At 40.4% G+C, this 21,635-nt stretch overlaps 1 protein-coding gene across 4 annotated transcripts in view; it reads right to left on the bottom strand.

Moving 5' to 3' along the window:
• Positions 1–2,532: 2,532 nt before the first annotated feature.
• The window catches only part of RNGTT (RNA guanylyltransferase and 5'-phosphatase), a 186,154-nt gene continuing 167,051 nt past the window's right edge, over positions 2,533–21,635 (bottom strand). For all 4 annotated transcript variants that reach the window (XM_040697864.2, XM_004940391.5, XM_419843.8 and 1 more), the window contains 2 exons: positions 7,440–7,563; positions 2,533–5,284 (listed from right to left, as the gene is read on the bottom strand). In XM_040697864.2, coding sequence (XP_040553798.1) covers positions 5,121–5,284; positions 7,440–7,563 — 288 coding nt within the window. In that variant the 3' untranslated portion in view covers positions 2,533–5,120. The remainder of the gene's footprint in view (positions 5,285–7,439; positions 7,564–21,635) is intronic.

Below are 21,635 nucleotides of genomic sequence, written 5' to 3'. Positions count from 1 at the left end.
TCTTGATAATAACAAAATTCTGTTCCTTCAGTGTTACACACAGCATTTATACAGACCCATGTAATACGATAACCTTATCGCCTCCTCAGCATTACAGAAAATTCTGAGCATAAGAGTTAATCAAAATTTAATTTTCTCCAAGTAGGATAGATGAATGCTCCTGAACCCAAACTGCATGCATTCTGCTAGTCAAACTGACACAAAGATACTGAGGGAGGAGAAAGAGGAAGGAGAAAGGGGGCGTAAACAGTATTTCTCATTAAATGAATTCCTATCATGGGAGTCAACTTGACTGTGATTTGATTTTTTTTTTGTTACTTTCACTCCAGTGTTTTTCCAAATGAAGTGCAAATGGTTTGCACTTACATTTTATTTTTTGCCACAGCGGAACACGAGATTATTCTCCTCTGAGAGTCCATTGAGCATCTTCCACCCCTCCATACCCATGGATGCACCACCGCCTTTGGAAGTTTCTCACTTGTGCTCATTACAGCATGCTCAAGCACTCTCCAGCTGCTGCCTGTGGATTGAAATTAACCAGATTAACACAAGCCTGACTAGGGGAAAACAGTGTTGTAAATGTCTCAAGCAACCTCCAGCCTCCACTGCATTCGGCTTGTTGAGGCGGCCAGTGGGATCTCACCAGGGAAAGCAGAAAGAATGCCAGCCTCTGTTCCCACTGCTCGCATTAACTCATCAATCTAGAAATCAGTGCATGGAGTATGACTTACCTTTGTATATGAAACAGGGAGACCAGGGTCATAAGGGACGGAAGGAGGGAAGAGTCCATACTCCTGTTATGGATACTGTCCCAGCTGGTAGATATGGCTTTGATTTCCTTGTGCAAGCAGGATTGGAGGCACTGTGCTATCCCTCAAACATTTAATCTGCAAGGCTGGCATGGTATGGGGATGAGCACACTGGGGCCAAGCACAGCAATGCCCTCGTGGAATGTGGATGGAAGCTCAGCTCTGTGGTCTCATGGCCTCACGTATGGCAACAGGCCAATCTGAAAAGCAGGCGCTGGGCACAACACAGAGGATTGTGCACTTGAGGAGTCATGCTCTGTGGGCAGGCTATAGAAATTTGACACTGGAAACAATACGGGTAAACATAAACTCCACTGTGTTCATGATTCTTGGACTGTGAGAAGCCCCCAGACAAGGTGAGGGCAGACCCTGAGCTGCTGCACAGAGGGATGGAAGCAATCCGCCCATTTCAGGCATTGCAGCCAAACAGTCTCATGCAAGTTGACAGAACTTCTGAGATTAAGGATTTGACTAAAGACATCCCAAGGAACACAATAGCATCTATGGAAAATAAATAGCTCTTGACCAAATAATTCAATACTTTTAATGAGATTATAAATTTGATTGAACACTGCAGTAATTTTGATGCCTCAAAATTTACTCTCAATAAAATCTTTAATTCTGTGCTCAGAAAATCCTCATAGCACAGGGGGGTAACGTGAAAAGGATACAGAGTATATTGATTCTAAAAAGAATTGATGGGGGAGGCTCTGCAGAGACAGGACGACATTGCAGGAGGCACAAATTGAACTTCTGCTCTCATTCTCTCTCCACTGACTGTAGATGAATCCTAGGAGATGAGCATGCTGTGCCAAAGCCTTTGTGAATACTCCTGGGTCATGAGATACAATTATGCATTACACATTATGCAAATACAAGTCACACCTCATAGGCAGAAAACTGATGAGTTGCTGCACTGATGAGTGGGGATGCTGAAGGACTGCTCGTATGAACAAGTAAGCGAACATGAACCACATAGTGCAATGGGCCGGCCAGGCATGGCAACCTATCTCCTTAATGCAAACAGAGAGGAGCACTGAGCAGGGACTGAAGCAGTAGTATTCTCCAGGTGCATTCAAATGTCAGATGCGGTTTGGCATTCACACTCCAACACCACAGAACCAGAAATGGTTGAGAGGTACCACAGGAAGTGTACAAAGAACACACCCATTAGAAGAGCAGCATATCAGCAGTGGAGGCAGAACCTTAATTAAAAGGCAAGTTCAAACACCAAGATGGCATTTTTAGTTCCTGAAAGAAGAATGCTGAAATAGAAACCAGCCCTCTTACAACACAGGTCCAGGAGCTATCCAAGCAGGTGAGCTACAAGCTTCAGGGCCTCAAGCTTCAGGTTAGTGTGACAAACAACCAGGCAAGACCGATCCTGCTGCCTCTTGCACAACTTCTCATCCAGTTGCACTCTTAACACTGACTTGGTGAAGCTATGTTATGTTAGCTTGTCATAAAGTATGCACTTCATGCATCTTCTGGTTTTCTTCTGGTTCCAGCAGCAGGAAGAGCAAATTGTACTTAAAAATGGCATAACAGATTGTGGCCACCACTGGCTTGAGAGGCTCCTACCTAACAGAAGGGCCACTGAACTCTGAAAAATGTGGAAAACTGTCTTGGAGGACTGAAGAGTAATAACACCACAGTATTCTCGTGCTTGAACCAGTACTGGGACAGCACAAGGCATCAAAAGTAAACACATCCTTAACAGAAGTATTTTAAACCATTGACTTTATTAAAATACTTAATACAGTTTGTAGAGGAATGTACTTACATTTTTTGGAAACTCCACTGAAACCAAATTTTAATTATATATTTAACAAATGATGAAACAGTGGATGGAAACATGCTGTACACCAAAGAATAGGCAAGTTAGGGTTTGTTTTTTTTTTTAATTATCATTATTTTCCTGGAACAGACTCTTCTTTGCTTCAGTCTTGAACTTCTAGTAGCAGACAAAGGAAGTATGCACTTCTCACAGCATGAAACCCATCTGGTCCAAGTGAAATTCCATTTGTTTTCATCAGGTTCTTCATTCAACCCTTGCTCAGTAGATTCCTCTTCCCAAAAAGCAAAGCAAATTGACCTCTCTAAAATGCTACAGGTTGTAGTGCAAGGATAGTTCTATAATTGAATATGAATGTGGAGCTCTGAACTTCCTCAGTCACCGCTCTTTCAAAATATCCATTTCAAGAGGAGCGTGAAAAAAGACACAGTCCAAACACAAGGGCCACAGCACACTCACGAGCTTGGCGGAATGCACACGGAGGACAGCTGCGGCTCGATTCCCGAAGCTCTAACATAGAAGGAGAAGCAGAAGCTAGGTCTTGTCGAAACACAAGATGCCAATGCTGGGAAGGAGAAAGAAGGAGGCAGCTTGGACAAACCTTAAAAGAATGAAATGCAGTAACTCATTTAAAAGGCTGCAATCATCTTAGAAGTTAGAACTGCCACAGAACCATGAAGATTGGTGACAAAAAGTTCGTTATGACAATCTTAATGATGAGTTTAATGGAGGGGGAAATCTTTATACTACGTGAAGAAATATTTAACCGTGTGTTTCAATGCAAGATGCGCAGAGGATGCATAGGTTTTCACATCAAATTCATAAGGCTCTTCTTAGGAGATAATTTTGCGACCTTGCATAGGTGGTGTTATATCTTTTCTATAGACAATATGCAGAAACTATGTACAGAGCTTTGATGAACACATTTTTTCCCCTCGAGATTTACCACAGTAAAAAAAGTAACTTATATATCTCCTTCAGTTTTCTGAGACATGTGTAGAACATCCCAGAAAGAGATGCTAGGAATGCCATCTGAGCGATGCTGTGTGCATTTACACAACGGACTGAAACAGTGAGAGAAGCCACCACAAAGCATAGTCCTAAAGTTTCCCTATAGAGAAAAAAAATAAACTGCAGGAGCTAATTTTAATTAAAACTCATTGAGTGTGTTTTAGTTGTAACAAATCAATGGTCTTTACGGATCAGGCTGCTGGATGAATGGATGACTTGTCCTGACACGCTCAGTGAACTACAGAAACAACCAATCAGATCCCTGTTTGTTAAATTTACAGTAAACTTTAACATCTGCAATCGTTTGGTTTCAGCTCAGAGCAGCTCCTCCATGACTACAACCAGAACGCAGCTTCTCAGAGTGAGTGTTATGGATAGCTGCCAGGAGAGCCGCTGGGAATCAATAAGCTCCTTCATGCCATATGAAGGGAAGTCAGCCAGCGGCCTCACACAGTGTCACAGGACAGCCAACCCCATCCGCACCACGCAGTGTTCATCTCTGCCCTGCAACCATCCCAGCCAGGACACTTGCCCTACGGCGTGGGTCTCTCACACAGAACTGCCTTCTCCTTCATGAAGGAGCATCTGGTGTTTCTTTTGCCATAGTGCGCCTGGATCTGAGACATCATTATTAGCACTGGTTATTACTCTTGCATATCACAGTGAAGTGTACTTTTTAGTAATATTTACAATGGTATCACTGTGGAGAACTAAGCCCTGTACTAGAAATGGTCTTGGAACAGAGACCTTAATATTAAAGATTTGATGATTTCCTTATCTACAGAGGAACTTCAAGGCGAAGCTAAAATCAGCCCACTATACATTTGGTGTGTTAGGTTCAAAGAGCAAAAAAGAAAAAAAAAAAAAAGAACACAAACACCCAAAACACTTCTTTTCAAAAGGATGCTATTTACAAGAGGGATTCACCTCTTCAATATTTCAACAACAAAAACCCAGCTAATTTCAAAATTAGTGGATTTTAGCCTAAGAAGGCTTGGTTGTCAGCCAACACAGCGCAGAAACAACATTGCTGTTTGCTGTTAAACACAAGTCTCAGAAATGCAGGGAAACTATGATAAATTATACTATGGGTGACAAACTGCAACCAGTGGAATAACAATAATCATTAAGAAAAAAAAACACCTTTTCTTCTTTTAAACACAGCTTCTAAAAAGTACAGCATTCCAGTATTTTTGCAGTTCCAGGTTGCTGACATTATAAATTAAAGGTGAAAAGATATCCGTATATAAACAAGGCAGCTTTCCCTTGATTCCACTGTACTGTTCTTGCCTACACCCTTGGAAATTTCATCTTCAATACCAGAAGGTAAGGTTGAACTTCTCAGTTACGAATCAATGTCCATTCATGACGTGGAATTTGGAAAAACAAAGCCAAAAAAACCCACACCTAGATATTTACAGCAATTCAGGTGTTTCTTTTCCCAGCCCTCGCACTTGCACTTCACCTTCTGCAGCAGCATAAATGCCACCCACTGTGCCCGAGGCCTATGTGATGGTGCGTGGCCTTTTGGGTGGCGGGGGTGGCATCAGTTCAGTGTCGGGGTCGAGGTGGTGCTTCCGCGTCTGTCCCTGAGAAGCTGCCATACACCTGTCGATGAACTCGAACAGTATCTCCTTTGTGACCGGGTTCTGGATGCTATTGCATACAGCTGGGAACAAAGAACACGTTGTGAATTTACTAAACTGATTTGTAAGAGTATTCATTGCACTTCAATACTTTGAACCCCTCTGTTCAAAATAAATAACATAATTTGGCTTGAGTAGTCAGCCTTAAACACCTACTTGCACAAGCCTGCTCTGTCAGGAGTCAGGCTGTGCACCAGACAGCAAAGCACTGCTGCCGCAGTGGGCATCCATCCCTTTTTAAACAAAAATGGGCATGTGTATGTTTCTGTGTGCATGTGCATATTGCTGCATGCAGCAACTATACAGTGGCAGGAAGTGGTCACAGCCCCAAGCTGTTGGAGTTCAAGATGTATCTGGACAAAGCTCTCAGACATACAGTCTGATTTTTAGGTGGTGTTGCATGGAGCCACGAGTTGGACTCAGTGATCCTTACGGGTCCCTTCTAAGTTGGGATGTTCTCTGATTCTTTCATTCTGTGACCAGACATCCCAGTGAAGCAAGCAACAAGTGAAGCAGCAGAAACAAACGCCTCGTGAGACCTGGCCTTAAAACACCAACGAAATTCTAACATTTCTAAACAAGATTGGCTTAATATTGAATTGGGGATCTTGGAAGGTCTTTTTCAACCCAGATGATTCTATGAGTATTTTTAATACTTTTTGTATGCAACTTTGTACTCCTCCAATTAGTCCTCTCTAGAGACTGAGGAAGTACCCCCAAAAAACCAAAACAACAAAAAAGCAAGAAATGAAGCACGAATACTGCAATTCTCTTGGAAATATACATAAGATTGAGAGGCTAATGTATGGCACGTAAGGACTGAACACAGTATGTATGCAACTTCATGGAAAAAATATGTATCTGTTGGCTTGTTCATTACTAAACACATTAAGACTCCCTAAAATTTACTTCTAACATAGTTGCAAATAATAATTAGTATACAATTTCCTGGCTCTGAAAGATTCTTTCCTGCAGAATTTCAGAATCATTCACAGCATTTCCAATTAGTAAGACATCATCCTGGAAATATTTTTATTATGCTCATTTTTGCTGAAAAGGTATTTCAGAAGTTTCACATTATGAGACCTCAGCTGTCAGAAAGCATTGTGATGATGGGATGATTTCCATGACTGGAGTGTGGCTATTGATGGCTACAACTGTTCAGAAGGGACAGGCGAGGAAAGAGAGGAGGGAGTGTTGCTATCTACATCAGGAAAGGAATAGAATGTGAAGAGCTGTCCTTAAAGAACAGACATAAGCTAGTTGAAAGCTTATGGGTGTCAGTTAGAGATCACGGTAGCAAAGGAAGCCTTGTGATTGGTGTCTAGTAAAGGCCACCAATCAAACAAAGCCCGTCAATGAGGCCTTCTACCTCCAGGTAGAAGAGGCATCACAAATGCAAGCACTCATCCTGCTGGGGGACTTTGACCACCCAGACATCTGCTGAGAAAGTAGCACAGCGAGGTGTAGGCAATCCAAGAGGCTCCTGGAATTCATTAGGGATAACTTCCTGAGTCAAGTAATTGAAGGCCCCACCAGGGGGGATGCAATACTGGACCTGTTGCTCACCAATGCAAATTAGCAGATTGGTGACATCAGGATTGGAGGCTGCCTGGGCTGTAGTGATCATGCTATGGTTGAGTTCACGCTCCAGAGGGATATGAGACAGGCAAAGAGTAAAATGAGGATGCTACATTTTAGGAAAGCTAACCTCCAGCTCTTCAGGGAGTTAGTCAGTAAAACACCCTGGAAAACTGTTCTCATGGATAAGGGTGCAGAGCAGAGATGGCAGATCTTTAAGGAGGCTTAGCACATAAGAGCTCTCCATCCCCAGGTGTAGCAAGCCAGGAAAGGAAGGCAAGAGACTAGCATGGCCAAACCAGGATCTGCTGGTCATACTGAAGAGCAAGAGGAAAATGCACAGGCAGTAGAAGCAGAGGCAGGTAGTATGGGAAGAGTATAAGGAAGCTGCTAGGCTGTGTAGGGATGGGGTCAAGAAAGCCAAGGCCCAGCTTGAATTAAACTTGGCAAGGGTTGCCAAGATGAACAAGAAAGGTTTCCATGGGTACCTCAAACAGTAAAGGAAAGTCCAGGACACCTTTCCTCCTAAGACTAGAACAGAATTAATAAATCAAAATTTGAGCCTGAGAATGTTTTGAAGTGTATTATTCCACTCACCCATGGCAGTGCTGTAGGCATTTGGAAAGCTTTTGTCTATTCTCTGTCTCATGAAGACCCAGCTGTTGTTCTCAAACTTGCACTCAATGATTTTATTGTCATACTGTTTCAGTTCTTTTGTCACCTGTTTAAAAACAAAAACAGAACACAGTAAAACAACAGTTGGGGATAAACATGTATTTCACTTTTGCCCTTCATTTTTTAGTAACATGCCTCCATCTTACACAGAAGAACTGCAGACTCCACCTCAGTTACACACAGACTCAGCTACTCAATATTTTAAAAATACTCTTCATATCTGCTGTCAATATACAGCAATTACGTTATACTAAAACATCAGCAGCTCTAACAGAGTCGAAAAGAAGTCAGTTCTGGCCCAAATGCAAATAGGTTTCCATGGGAATAAACTGCTTCCAGTGTAAGCACAACTGCCAGCCTAAGTGCACAACATGTATTATCCATGTTTCGTCAGCCTTCTTTGTTGAACGTCTCAAAGCCACGTGTCAGATTTCAGTATGGGGAAAAGCTTGTGGAAAAGCATCCTACTCTTAACTAAGGATTTTTTTTTTATCTTCATTTGTATTTAAAAATTAAAATCATAACTCCAAAATACTGAAGGACTTCAAATCACGTAGGCTCTGACTACCTTTCAGGCCTCATTGCATTGATTCTTAGAATTGTCAGTAACCAATACCCTGAGCTCTTTGTCTTTCTATTTGGCGATGCTGTGTGATCTGGAAATGTAGTTTACATGCTCTGGCCTTCCTATTTGTTTTGACTACTTCATCCTATGCATTCTAATCTATGATACAATGCAAAAAATTTCAAGTAACCATGGTAACCAGAGAACCTTATCTAATGCTTTAACAACTTTACCCATATATTTCACTTAGTTCCAAAGAGCCTCTTCATAAGTATAGAGCTGCATTCAACTGCTAGCTGCGCTTAGTTTGCTGGAGTTTACCAATCAAAAGCTCTACAGAGTAACACAACACTTTGAATTCTGCATCTTCACTTAGTGCAGTGGTTATTTCAATTCATTAGCATAGTTCCTCACGTCTGTAGTCTACTTGCAGTGACATGGGGATTTACTACAGTTGAGGATGCAGGTTTGAAAAAGGCCATAACTGTCAGCAGGCAGCTTAACAGCACATACAGTGAAAAAGCCCATGAGCCTGTTTTCCATTAATTTTCAGATAAAGGCAATTAATTAATGAAGTCCTTTGCATGGACTGAGTCCTCCTACACTGCACAGTACAGGTCTTGTCCTTAATTTGATAAGCAGAACCATAACATTTTGCTTGGCATTTACTCCGAGTTCAGTCCTGGAGAGGAAGCTCTGGGATTTTACTTGTCAACTAAAAATCACACTGTAAGACAATTTTGTTAAACCCCCTTACAGCTGAGGCCTCTTACATTATAGGACTCGCAGAGCCAGGTTTCCAAATCACGCACTACTCTTTTCTCCATTCTATCACCTGTAAAGAGCTCTCTTCTAAAACCATTTATTCCTTAAGTGAAATTTGCTGATGATCACCTGGATAAAGTTACCCAATGACCCAGGTTGCCAGTCTTTGTAGCACTTTCTGCACAGCACCTTAGTTCTTCACATCCATGCTGAAAAGCCACATGCAGTCCAGATATTTGACTGACACATGCTCACTGGACATACTCCTGTTCCTTTAGGTATATTCAGGAAAACACACCATTCTTTTCTAGCAGACTCTATACATATATACACAGGAAAAACACTTGGCTGCATAGTAACTTGGGAAGGTATTTTACTTTGAAAACAGCTGCCCAGTGGCAACAGGGACAGTGGGGGGTATGGCCATGCATCTGATTTTCTGCCAAAGCAAGAAAATGTTAGAAGGATCACCTGCCAGGGAGAGAAATATAAAAAACTGCAGGCAATGACTTCAACTAAATAACAATCTCTATGGCTTTCTCTTGGTTTATCATTCTTCCAGTGTTTGGACGCTTAGAATAGCAATAAATTAGATGGCAGCTCTATTTGACTGTAGCAATTAAGCAGTATTATTAACTAACTAGATACTTGCTTGGCCATTCATTAGCAATCTAGGAGACAGATCTTTCTACAAAATATGAACACCTGCCAAAGCACTGACTTGAATATGGTGATCACAGTCTTTAACAATTGCAAGTTGTAGTCATTATTTTATGAAGGAAGAAATACAGCACATACTGATCCCCATATTTTAAGCAATCTCAGTCCTGCAGAAGTACATACAAGTTTCAGCAAATTCCAGACGTTTGATCAGGACTGCAAGTGCTCTGAGCATAGCACATTTTTCAGCATTAAAAATACTTTTCTACTAAATTCAACTATTGTTGTATCTTAGTAGACTTCTACACAGTACTGTTTATGCACTGGACTAAACAAGCGCACAATGATCCTTGTATCTGAAATTCACACCCTACATCTACTATCACCTAGACACTACTTTCTGGTATTTTAGCTTTAAAATGGAACTGTCTTGAATTCGCTTCTCTTTGGGAATTCGCTCTGAGCTGCTCAGAATGGTGTCTTCTCAGTTCTTCCTTTGCGTAGGTTCAGCTCTTCTCCCCCTTAAGTAATACAGCCTGTAGGAGTAACTAAATAATGCACTATCATTTCTCTTCCTGGGAGGCACTTCCTCCAGCTTCACAGAAATGGGAGAAGCATCTCAGGAAGGATGGCAGTTTTTAGCCAAAACGCTCATCCTCATCAGCAGTGATGCTCTTGGTACCATGCCAATGCTTCTGCCATATTGTCAATAAAATGCACTTGAATCAGCATCCAGTAACTTCAGGACAGAAATTTCAAGACAGAAACCATAAGGACTCTGTGGAACTTCCCTAAAATACTTATTTCCCTAACCTGTTTTCAGATAGCCAGTCAGAATCAGAACCCCGGAAGACCAGTCTTAGGATATGGGGCTGACAAAGGTGGAGTGCATCAGGACGGTATTTCTGGTGAGGGCCACAAATGTTTCATGGGATGGACAGTCACCAGCTTCACCATGGACAGTCACCATGGATTGCCTTCCTCCCCAGAGGAGCAGAATACTTGCTGTTCCTGCTTGCATTTGCTCTGGTTATCTGGAACCAGCCTACTTGCCCAACAGAAATTACTTGCCAAAAATACAGATTAGCTTCCTCTTGGATGGTGATTCACTAACCCACTGCTAGATTGCCAGTTGTGATAGGAAAAAGTGAGCAAGAGCTGCACCTCCTCTTTATCAACAGCTCTGCAAGTTAGGCTAGATACAACACAGACCATCCTCCAGCTATCTGCCAAGAAAGGTTCCCCACTGCCACCATTGTTTGTGCTGCTTGCTATGAAAAATGATGTTTTTTTCCCCACAGTATCCCTCCATCCCCCATTTTCAGAAAAAAAAAATCAAAATATATTAAAAAAGTGAAATATCTAACATATTAAATCACCTCGCTTAGCAGACTAACCGAGCCATTTTGAGATGAATCACAGCAGCATTTTTATATGCAGCCACATATTATATGAACTTAGGGCAAGATATGAAAAATATATATATATCCAGTTGAAAAAGAGGAAAAATCATTTACAGTGAATATAGTTAACTCCAGTCCTGTAAAAAGGGCAGCATTTTTTGTGATGTTACCAACAGCCAAGGCTTTTCTGTGCATCTCCACACTGCACTTGTTGAACAGACTGAGCCATTATTTAACCTGCTGAGCCAGGCTTTCTTTTAATTAACACACGTGCATTTTCTTTTAAAACTGCACTCAGACATCGGTCTCATCATCCTTACTTCCTAAGGAGCATAAAATTCCTGGGCAAGCTGCTACATTACATAATGGTTATCAGTGAGAATTTGAGACAGTTAATATTACAGAAACTGTATCTACAATGGATAATCTTTACAAATTCATCTACTTTCCTCATATTCGAGTTCTTTTGAAAGAAAAAAAATCAGTTTCTAGATAAATGGAAACTTGACTGAAAGAAGGCTTGTTTCCATATACATGTTTTTTATGAAGCAATTGAAATGATTTCATCTCAGTAAATTGTCCACTTAAAAGATAGCGATGTTTGTAAGCAAAATGTGAACATATTCTATTTCCAATCTTTTCTCTCTTTAAATGCCTTTTTGTTGCACTTTCCCCTCTATTAACAAACATTTATAGAAAGAAAATTGTTCTTTGATGCACCTATTTCTATTGCTTATTCCACATGCAAAATTATCAGCCTGTTTGTGAGATCCCAGAAGATCATAACAGTACGCCAGAAAATGTTAACTTTCATGAGAGAATAAGTCAGAAAAAGTAGCAATTGAAATACTAAGAAATTAAAAAGAACTTTATTTCTAAGCAGAAAATTAAGTAAGGAATTATAACACACAAGCAAGACAGATCCTATAGGTATCCTATTGAATCTGCTTTTCTTTCTTTTGGAGAGCTACATGTGCAATGGAGGTAATCTTTTTTTGATAATGCTCAAATATACAATCTGTCCTTTTCAAAAGAAATTCAGAGTTGCCACATAAGGTCCAGAAAGTAATTCTTCCTCCCTGATAACTAACTTTTCTCCATTAGGATCCATTCTCAGAGCTGAAGCCAACAAACAAGCCAAAGAAGCACATCCCAAAAGAAACGGTTGGCTTTACGTACACAAGGGAGAAGCTCCTGGGTTGCTTCCTATCCCGGCCTTCTGCTGCAGGAGAACTGGAGCTCACCCTTCTCTAAGCAGCCATTCTGCAAATGTTATACCATGTTTTTCTAACAACTGTCCAAGAATATGAGATTCGGAAGCTACACTGTCCTGAGGGTATCGGGGTACATCCAGCCAGAGATTACAGCTTAGGAAATAAAACCTCTCTAGCTGAATAGCACGTCTGCAATCCTCACTTCTGCTTTATTCTCAAGTGCTGTAACTGCCTGGTGTAGTATTGCAGACATTGTTTCTAAACTTGTCAAGCAACGTGGAATGACCTAGACAACACAGAGAATTAACCTGTCCATGGTTCTTGTGACTCCATAGCAGTGGGGGCATCATCTGAAGGTGAGGAAGAAGCAATGCCAACACTCAGTGGACGAAAGGAACAATTACGTGGGGATTGGATGAAATGAAGAGAGGTCATGACATCTTGAAGGAACAGGATGAGACAGAATGAAGGAAAGAGAGAAGCAACAGTAACAAAATGAAGAGCTTCTGAAGGTGTAACTAAAAGCCAAACCCCAAAATGAGGCATTTTTGAAAGCTAAAGACTGGAAGTTGTTCCTTCTGAGCTTCTTCCTAATGCTCGGACAGCTTGTTCAGATGCTTCTAAAGAACCCCTTTCCCCTTTCATGTAAAGTTTCTCATGTTCTCCACAGTAAAATTAAGCCTTCTCTAAGAATTATAAAAAGACAAGAGATGGTAATTAAGTGCCTGTTCATACCATTCATGTACACAACAACATTAGCGCTGTCAACTGGCACAAATTCATCAGTTAAGTAAACCGCCTCATTTTTGTTCATGCCAGAACAGACTTCATAACCTAATTTAATATCCATTTCTTAACATGATTCAAGAGATTATTTTATCAAAACCACAGATGCGTCAAAAGTAAAGCAACAGCACTGGTAACTCGATTCTTTTGCTAAATTAAAAGGACATAAAATCAGTGTGCTTAAGTAATATACTACCCAACACACGGTTATCAGGTTGGGTAAACACAATGCAGTTGATACATTTATTTAACATTAAAGAAGTCTTCAAAGTGTAACTACGCTGTTTCTTGTGTAATAGGGAATGGAAATGCTCCAGTTTTGAGATCTCATTCCTGGAAAGGAACATTAAGAAATATAAAAAATTTAATGTTTTTGTTCACACCACATTAAATCACACCGCCAACATCAAGTGGTGGAAAATCAAGAAATACACCGAAGAGAAAATTCATTCAAAAATCACAAGAGCGTGGCTTTGCTGAATTGTAGAATGTATTTTTTATTGGCTTCCAATGTCTGGTACTCAGTTTATGATTTACTCCTTTTTCTTAACATATGAGAGATTATTTGGGAAAACATTATATGTAATTTCAAACATAGATACCACTATCTGCCAGATAATGCAGGTTGGAGCCTGGGGTTTTCCTGGCAACTGATTGATGGAAACATCAGGACTAAGAAAACTTCCTCTTATCAGAAATATTACAAGCTTAATGACTTCTGTGCCAGCTGGTAATAGATTTCTTAATGTATCCTGGAAGGTCTCCCATACACCTGACCCTCTAACACCATCTGAACTATCTGTAAGACACCAATGAGCTGTTTGGGACTCAGAGAAATAGGGGTACTACAACAAAGCAGACCCTCCTTGTAGCCGCTAAGACCATGATGTGGGAGTATGTTTGCACAAATGTTTTGCTTCTCAATGATATATATTCTTCAAGATGTGGATCTTTTTCTATACTTTCCATTAAACTCAGTGGGAAAACCTGGTCAGCCATAGCAAACCTATAAACTGTCTGCAGCTCCAGGCATTATAACTCAGGAATCTCATAGAGCTGCTGACCTTCCTACACCTAAGTCCTGGGGGAACTTTAAAGCTTTTCAAAAACCTATTTTCTTTTAATTATTGCCATGAATGGGAAGCAGTGATCCGAGAGTCCGCAGGTGCTGAAGAGTTAAATGAAATAAAGTAATAAATAGTAGGCTTCACAGATAAATAGCCTTCGCTATAGCACCCTCATCAGCAGAGGTTTCTGCATTAAAGAAAAACAGATGTCTCTGTATGTCTTCTGTAGAAACTGAGAAAGAGAAGAATTCTGTTCTAAGACTCGTGAACTTGGCATACCTCCACTGTGATAAGTCCATAACTACAGCTGTATTAAAGCAGCAAGTGGAAGTCTGCACTGATAGAAGAGGAAGAACCTCTAGGGGAATGGGGAACTGCAGTGAACACCCAGGCAGTGTGAAAGGAGTAATGGAGCTCTCAAGGAAAGCCTCAATGTGAAGATACTCAAGGAGGATACATACTTTGTGCAAAGAGAACCTCATCTGCTCAACAGTTCATGAATTTGGAGGAAGTGGTAAAACAAACGCTCCACAAACACTTGGAAGAACTTTATGGAGGCCAGAGACAGCCAGTTTGGATATGGTATACCAGGAATAATAGCACCAATAATAAACCATCAGCCCACCATCAATGCTGAAACTAGGGGACGTTTGCCTAAGTATCTAAGAAAAACAGGCAGATGCACACAAAGAGGTAGAAAATACCCCAGCAAATCACAGAACTGATGAGCAGGTTGACAGAAAAAATAAAAAAAAAGCACTGAAATATAAGGGATCCTCTGGATGTTTCTGAAAAAAGCCATCCCCACAAGGATGGTAAGAGAAGATACAGTTGGCTAAACCAGCAAGCGTATGTGCGAGTTGATTGAAAAGCTGTAATTGTAATGCAGCAATGATTCCAGAAGGAAATATTTCACCCACAGCCTGGAATATTTTGAGGACTGTATTCCTGCTTGATGCGAGCTAATTTGTGAACACCAGCCTTAGCCTTGATTGGTGTTTTACACACGCAAACTGATTTTTGCAAAAAGGAGACAGCTCCAAACGAAGAGCTCTGCATGCTAAGAAACAAAGATCCAGACCCGAGTTACGCACGGATCATAAAGAATGTACTTTGAAAACAACACTTACCTCATTCATAAATTATTAATTTCATAATGCTTACTATTCTCAGCTTGCAAATGGGGAAACGGAGAGAGATGGTTTGCGGTCACACACCAGGGAAAGCATTTACCCCCCATTTGGTTCTCTAAACCTTATTGTAATTATCCCTCAGGTACTTACAGTCATGCTACCAAGAAATCCTGCAACACAAGGGCAGCTGAGATCTCTTTAATAATTTATCAGTAAAAAAAAAAAAACCAAAACATATCTTCCAGAGACAAAGCTATGCTTTCACTGTCCTACAGTCTTTGGCAACATTACTTCTGTACTTCAGAATAAGACAGAGAACCGAGGTGACAGTGTCAGGATGAAGAAGTTTATTCTGACATTTTTCTCTTTTGCATGTTGGACCCTAATCATGGCTCTCTTAGCAAATGTTTGTGTTGATCATACTCAGATTTTACAGCATACTTTCTTGTATGACTGTTTTTCATCTTTTCTTGGTATCCAAGCTGTTAACTACTGCAGGAGCTGATTTTTATCTCATTCTATCTGCACATCTCCCTCTACAAGGAGCTCCGTGGCTTGTTGCTGTAGCCCCCACGAATGGGTTTGTAGAGAGAAGCCCCACAGCTGTGCTATCAGAAGCTTCCCATCAGCCTGTGCTATCTGCAGAAGAACTACTTTCCTGAGTCAGATAGCATCTCTTGCTATTCACTTGCACCCAGGCTCTACAAGCTTACCCTCATAGGTTATGTACCTCTGAGCAGTTTCATAAGCTCAATTAACTCGTGCCAGCGTTATCAGGCTCCGGCCCTAGACCTAATTCTAGTCATTGCTTATCTGGGTTCTGAAACATTCTTAGAAATGGTATTTCTGCTGCTTTTTCTGGAAAATGCTAAATGATATCAGAACAAACCAAAAGAAATTGAAACTAGAATCCAAAGTAGCAAATAATTGCAAGTGAGTCTTTCAAACCCACTTTTAACAACGTGGAGCTTTCAAAATACAACCATTATGAACCACACGCTTTTCTTCCATTTAGCTCCCAAACATCTAGTTTCACGTGCTTAGAGATTTTTTTCCCCCCATAAATCAAAATTCACCACTAAGAACAACTGTGTTAACACTACAAGGAAATCTGTTTGCTTTGTTAAATTGAGCTTCAAAAGCACCAATTGAGCATACATTTGTGATCGTCAAGAAATGCCTATTCTTATATCCATTCAAAGAGTTTTCTTTATTACAGCTTATTATAAATGTACTGTCTAAAATGCAGCAGCATGACTGTTCAATTTCCAGGCCATAATTTTATGATAATCATATGTAATATATTCATGTGTCTATCCACAGCCTAACAAAGCCCAAACTGGTTTGTTAGCAGATCTGCTTTCCTCATGTTTCAAATTTCTTTGCCTCAGAACATTACTGAATAATAACATAACATTAAAATAGCATAAAATAACAAAATAACATAAAAAAGATTTAATTGAAACTTTACTTTATATTCTCACTACAGTAGTCATATGAAGAAACATACAACATTGGAAGCTGGATTGGGCACACTGACATTATCAAATACTGGCATCTAAGTGATATGTAAATTATTAAAGATACTATGAAAGCATTATTAGAAAGGTGGGGGGAAGGGAGCAAGATTATAAATTTATAAATGTTTTCAACATCTAGAAATCTTATTAATACTTGAAAATGTTGCGATGGTACAGAGAGAATGGAGAATGTGCCCATGAACTAAGACCAGAACTAAGTAAACTTACTTTTAATCTCCTATATTCAATGTGCTATAGTTCGGCCCAGGAAATATTTACAAGAACTAGTCAATCTTTCTCATTCATACGTTTCTAGCTGTTTGCAGATATGGTACTAGAACATACTGAGGCTTAAGAGACTTTGCAGGAAATAAAAATTCAGACAATCCCCATCCACTTCACTAGACTGAAGAGCTTGTCATCAACCAAGTCTCCTAAGAAGCAGAGGGTCAAGCCAAAGAGTACAGCTCACTCTTGCTCATTGGAGCTTTAATACGGTTCATGTAATATCGAGCATCTGTAAGAGTGCCAGATCTTGAAATCAGTCTCTTACAGAAGAAGTACATTTTATTCTTTAAAGAAAGTTCTCAGTTTCTGTACGCGTGTAAGGAAGCGTGAACTTTATATTTTCAATTATAGGATGACAGAAACAGTCAAGCTAAAGCCATTTTTTAAAACCTTGCCATCCTGTGGGGGTAGGCTTAACCCAGTCACCAGAATGGAGTTTGCAACTCTGCCAACTCAACCTTCATTTTTGCAGCTAACAACATAGGGTAGATTTCAGATGACTGCTAGAACCACTTAAGAGAGGGAGCCGATAAATGCCTTAATGAAACACTGCAATAATAAAAACCAAAAAGCAAATAGGAGTCAACCAGTAACAACAGAAATATCTGTCAACAGTACTATAAAATCCCAATAATAAAGCAAAGATTTGGTGGGAGAAAAAAGCCGTGAAAGGGATTTTTCATTGTGTTTTTCATCTGAGATTTCAATTAGATGGAAAATAAGCTTTTAGCTTTGTTCATTACTGATACTGCATCACAACATAAGCAGATGAATGGCTGCAGACTTAACGCAGACTTTCAAAAATTAGCTTTGATCAAAGCAGCTGCTGTAGCCCGAGTCCTCTGCTGCCCCAACACACTTCTTGACTGCCTTTATAGTGTTGAGGTGGTTTGAACTCCCTCCCTTTCTAGAACAGTCTACCTTAAACTTCAAAGCCTAACTGGCTTTGAGGCTGAAATCATGGAAAGCTTTTTCCTTCTTCTTCAAAAGCAATTAAAGATGTTCAGTATAATCTGGCTTATTATCTCAAATATAAGCAGGCAGGTCCTCTTGATCATCGTGGGATTACAGAATGGAAGGGGCTAGTTAGGGAAGTTAACGGTGGCTGAGACACAGCAAATGGTTTGATAGTGCCTGCCAGCTGATGAGGTCAATGCTCTAAAAGAAAGGTACACAAGGGCTAATCTATCAATGGCACAAATTTCTTGGTAAATGAGGCAACGGAGGGTTTCTTCCTGCTTTAACCGTTCACTGCAAGCCACTCTTTTTCACTTCTTATTAATGAATCTGCAGATTTCAGAAGCCAGATTTCCCAGGACACCACAATGATGGATGTGGGGAAGGCGACAGGCTGCAGTCATGAGATGGAGGAGGGCACAGGGACACGCAATATTCACAGCCTTGGGAGAGTCTCAATTGGCTTCAGAGGATTTTATCAGATCTGCTAAAGGGGAAACCTCTGAATTTTCTGGTCTGTTTGGGTAGCAGCATTGCTAGACAAATTAGGGTGTATTCTTTGTCATTGTTTTTTGAGTTTTAAGATCAACTAAACAAGATTACAGTTTTGAGTGCTAACAAAACTCACATTTGAAAGTTGATTCTCACAAACCTCTGAAAGACAGGGAATTTGGAAAAGCCCACTGTAATGAGCACACTTGTCATGGCTTTGCTCACAAACTTTGATTTCATCCAGTTCACCTGCAGGAGCTCGCTAAGGCATGCAAATCCAAGAAAAGTTGCTTGGGTTTTCCAACCAGATGAGCTTTCCAAATCAAATATCTGCTCAGAAAGCTCTGGTCTGCAAAGACTTCTGTGTGGGCTGAGTCCTAAACCCTCCAGAAGTCAGAGAAATTAGAATCTGGGCTGAAGTTTTGTTTGAATGGCCATTCTCATCCACCCAGACCCAAGGCTGAAACAGGTTTAGTTCTGTAAAAAAAAAATATAGCTTTAAAAATTTGTTTTGCTTTCCATATGATGTAACAGCATTACAAGTAATATCATAAGCCTGTTTTAGAGATGGCCGGTGTCACAACCAATCACTTGATAGTCCAGTCAGGAAAAACTCATTATAAAAAAAATAAATTCCTAAATGTTCTCTACGAGAACAGGCAGTGCTGGAAAGAAGAGAGAAAGAAAGGAACAAAAAAAACGCCTGAGTTACAGCACTGCAACTATGTAACCTTTTGCCTGATTGTCTCAGAGTGTGTTTTTCTACACTAATCTAACTTGATTAGTTTTTTTCAGATAAAGAGTTTTACATCCATAACTCTGCAGTTGAAAAGTCCAAAGTAAAAAGGATTTGATTTGTCAGACCAGAGAGCACACACTGGGGAAACCCTGAATTGAAAGCTAAAGCCTTGTTTTGTAGTTTCCTGCTATAACTACCAACAGTAATGACAAATTACAGACTTTTTCCTCAAAGCACTGAATGAAACATTAACAAGCCAGTAATTAAGCTTTTACTCAGAGTCTCTCTGCTTTAATGTTAACTTCAGTGATCTGAGTCCGAAACCTCTGACTCGCTGATCTATAAATGTCCTTTTAAATAATTCAGAGATATCCTTTGTTTTCCTTCTGTCGGAGTTCAGCTACGCTGAAACCTCTTTCTATGCATTAATGACAACCAAGTGCAACCAGTGGAAAGAGCATGTGATGATGTAGAAAAATACAGCAAGTAGTGTCTTGATTACTGTGTAAAAGAAACAAAACGTTGTTTCTGGTTTTGCTTTTGCATATTCCTGTAGACTGCTTCTGCTACAGGCTGGCCTTTCCTCCACATCCCACACAAGTTTCTTTTGTTTATATGAAAGAAATGCTATAACACTTAGTTAATACGCCGCTACAATAGTCAGCAACCAAGCGTGGCTAACCATGACCCACTAATGAAACGAAGCAGAAGCTGAGCTGCACTTGTCTGTATTACCATTAAATTACAACTGGACAGGTTAATATATGACACTAATTAGGCACCTTATTCCTTGTGCAATGCAGCATTAACACATAGGCAGCAAGCCGTAGCCAAGGCAGAGCAGGCCTTGACTGACGTAACCACCCCTCACAGTGCTTGCAGACTTGGGCCCAGGGGCCTTTCAGTGCCATTTTGTTACAGGCTTGTGCCCTCCCACCGGCGCTCGGATGGCCCGGTAAAAAACACCTGTGGAGATCTTAACAGCAAGCACTGCCCCCAGCAGAACCAGGGTATTTATTTCCCTTCTGCACCACTGCTGGCTTCCCTGTTTCATGCATGAGGAACAAATAAAAATCCATCACCAGTGCCTGCACAGAAACCCGCACAGCATCCCATGAATCTATCAGCTGAGAACATACTTGAGTTTTTTTTTTATTACAACACATTAAGCTAAAAATCAATAGATTCACTTACAGAAGCAAATTTAATATTTCAAGTAATCAAGAGAAAGTAAAATTTTTCTGAAAAGAAGTGACATTTCATTATAGGATTCAGTTGTAAAGTCACTGGCAGGAATTTTTCAGTGCGCCAATTAAACAGTAACTCAGTGAAGTTGTAACATGAAAAGCAATATTGCATATTTCCAGTTTCCTCACCCGTAAATGAAAACATCTATAGTCCTTAGCAGTGCAAACAGAGCATCCGCACAATGGCTCTAACAGTACCTGCCACCTCTTTGATCTTTCCTTTTCAGACACTTCTACCTTATTTTTCCCGAAGATACAACATATTATTTGCTCCACAATCAAACTTCTTTTTTTTTTTTCCTTTGGAGAGCAGAAGTGGCATTTTGAAAACTTCAATTTGCTGATACATAATAGCACCACAGAGCTCTGTTGTTTTTCACATTTATTCCCACTTATGGTAGAAAGATGGAACTGCAGTAGTTTTACTGTTGTCAATCGTAAAGTAAATAAACAACGTTTCTGTTGACTATTATATAATAAGGTATGGCATCCCTATTATTGAACTGATTCTTAGTACGTATTTCTCTCTCAGATATGAAACTTTCCAAATATTTTAATCATTTTGGAATACCACCAAGCAATCATATATTGCCTTACAATGACATACATATCAGTTGATTTGATAGAATCATAGAATCACCAAGGTTGAAAAAGACCTAGTCCAACCATTCACCCATCACCAACGGTTCTCACTAAACCATGTCCCTCAACACAACATCCAAATGTTCCTTGAACACCACCAGGGTCGGTAACTCCACCACCTCTCTGGGCAGCCCATTCCAGTGCCTGACCACCCTTTCAGAGAAGCAGTATTTCCTAAAGTCCAGCCTGAACCTTCCCTGGCACAGCTTGAAGCCATTCCCTCTAGTCCTAATAGTTTTAAACTAAGAAGAAAGACTTAGATTAGACACCAGGAAGGCGTTCTACACTATAAGGGCAGTAAGGCACTGGCACAGCTGTGGGTGCCTCATCCCTGGAGGTGTTCTCTGCTGGACAGAGCCCTGGGCAGCCCAAGCTGGTGAGAGGCACCCTGCCCATGGCATGGGGCTGGAACTAGGTTATCTTTAAGGTCACTTCCAGCTTCAACCATTTCTTGATTCTATGAATGCAAAAAAGAAATGACTGTACCTGATTCGCTGTCTATGTACAGTTTTTTTCTTTCCTGAGGAATACCACTTTCCATGCATTCTTTGGATTGTAAATGTTCTAGATAAACACTGTTTTATTTGAATCTGTATGGAATTCCACCTTCTAGTTTCATCCCATCTTCCTCTCAATTCAT

This window comes from Gallus gallus, chromosome 3 (genome assembly GCF_016699485.2).
Source record: "Gallus gallus isolate bGalGal1 chromosome 3, bGalGal1.mat.broiler.GRCg7b, whole genome shotgun sequence".
NCBI classification, from domain to species: domain Eukaryota; kingdom Metazoa; phylum Chordata; class Aves; order Galliformes; family Phasianidae; genus Gallus; species Gallus gallus.
This window is presented reverse-complemented; position numbering and strand designations above follow the sequence as displayed.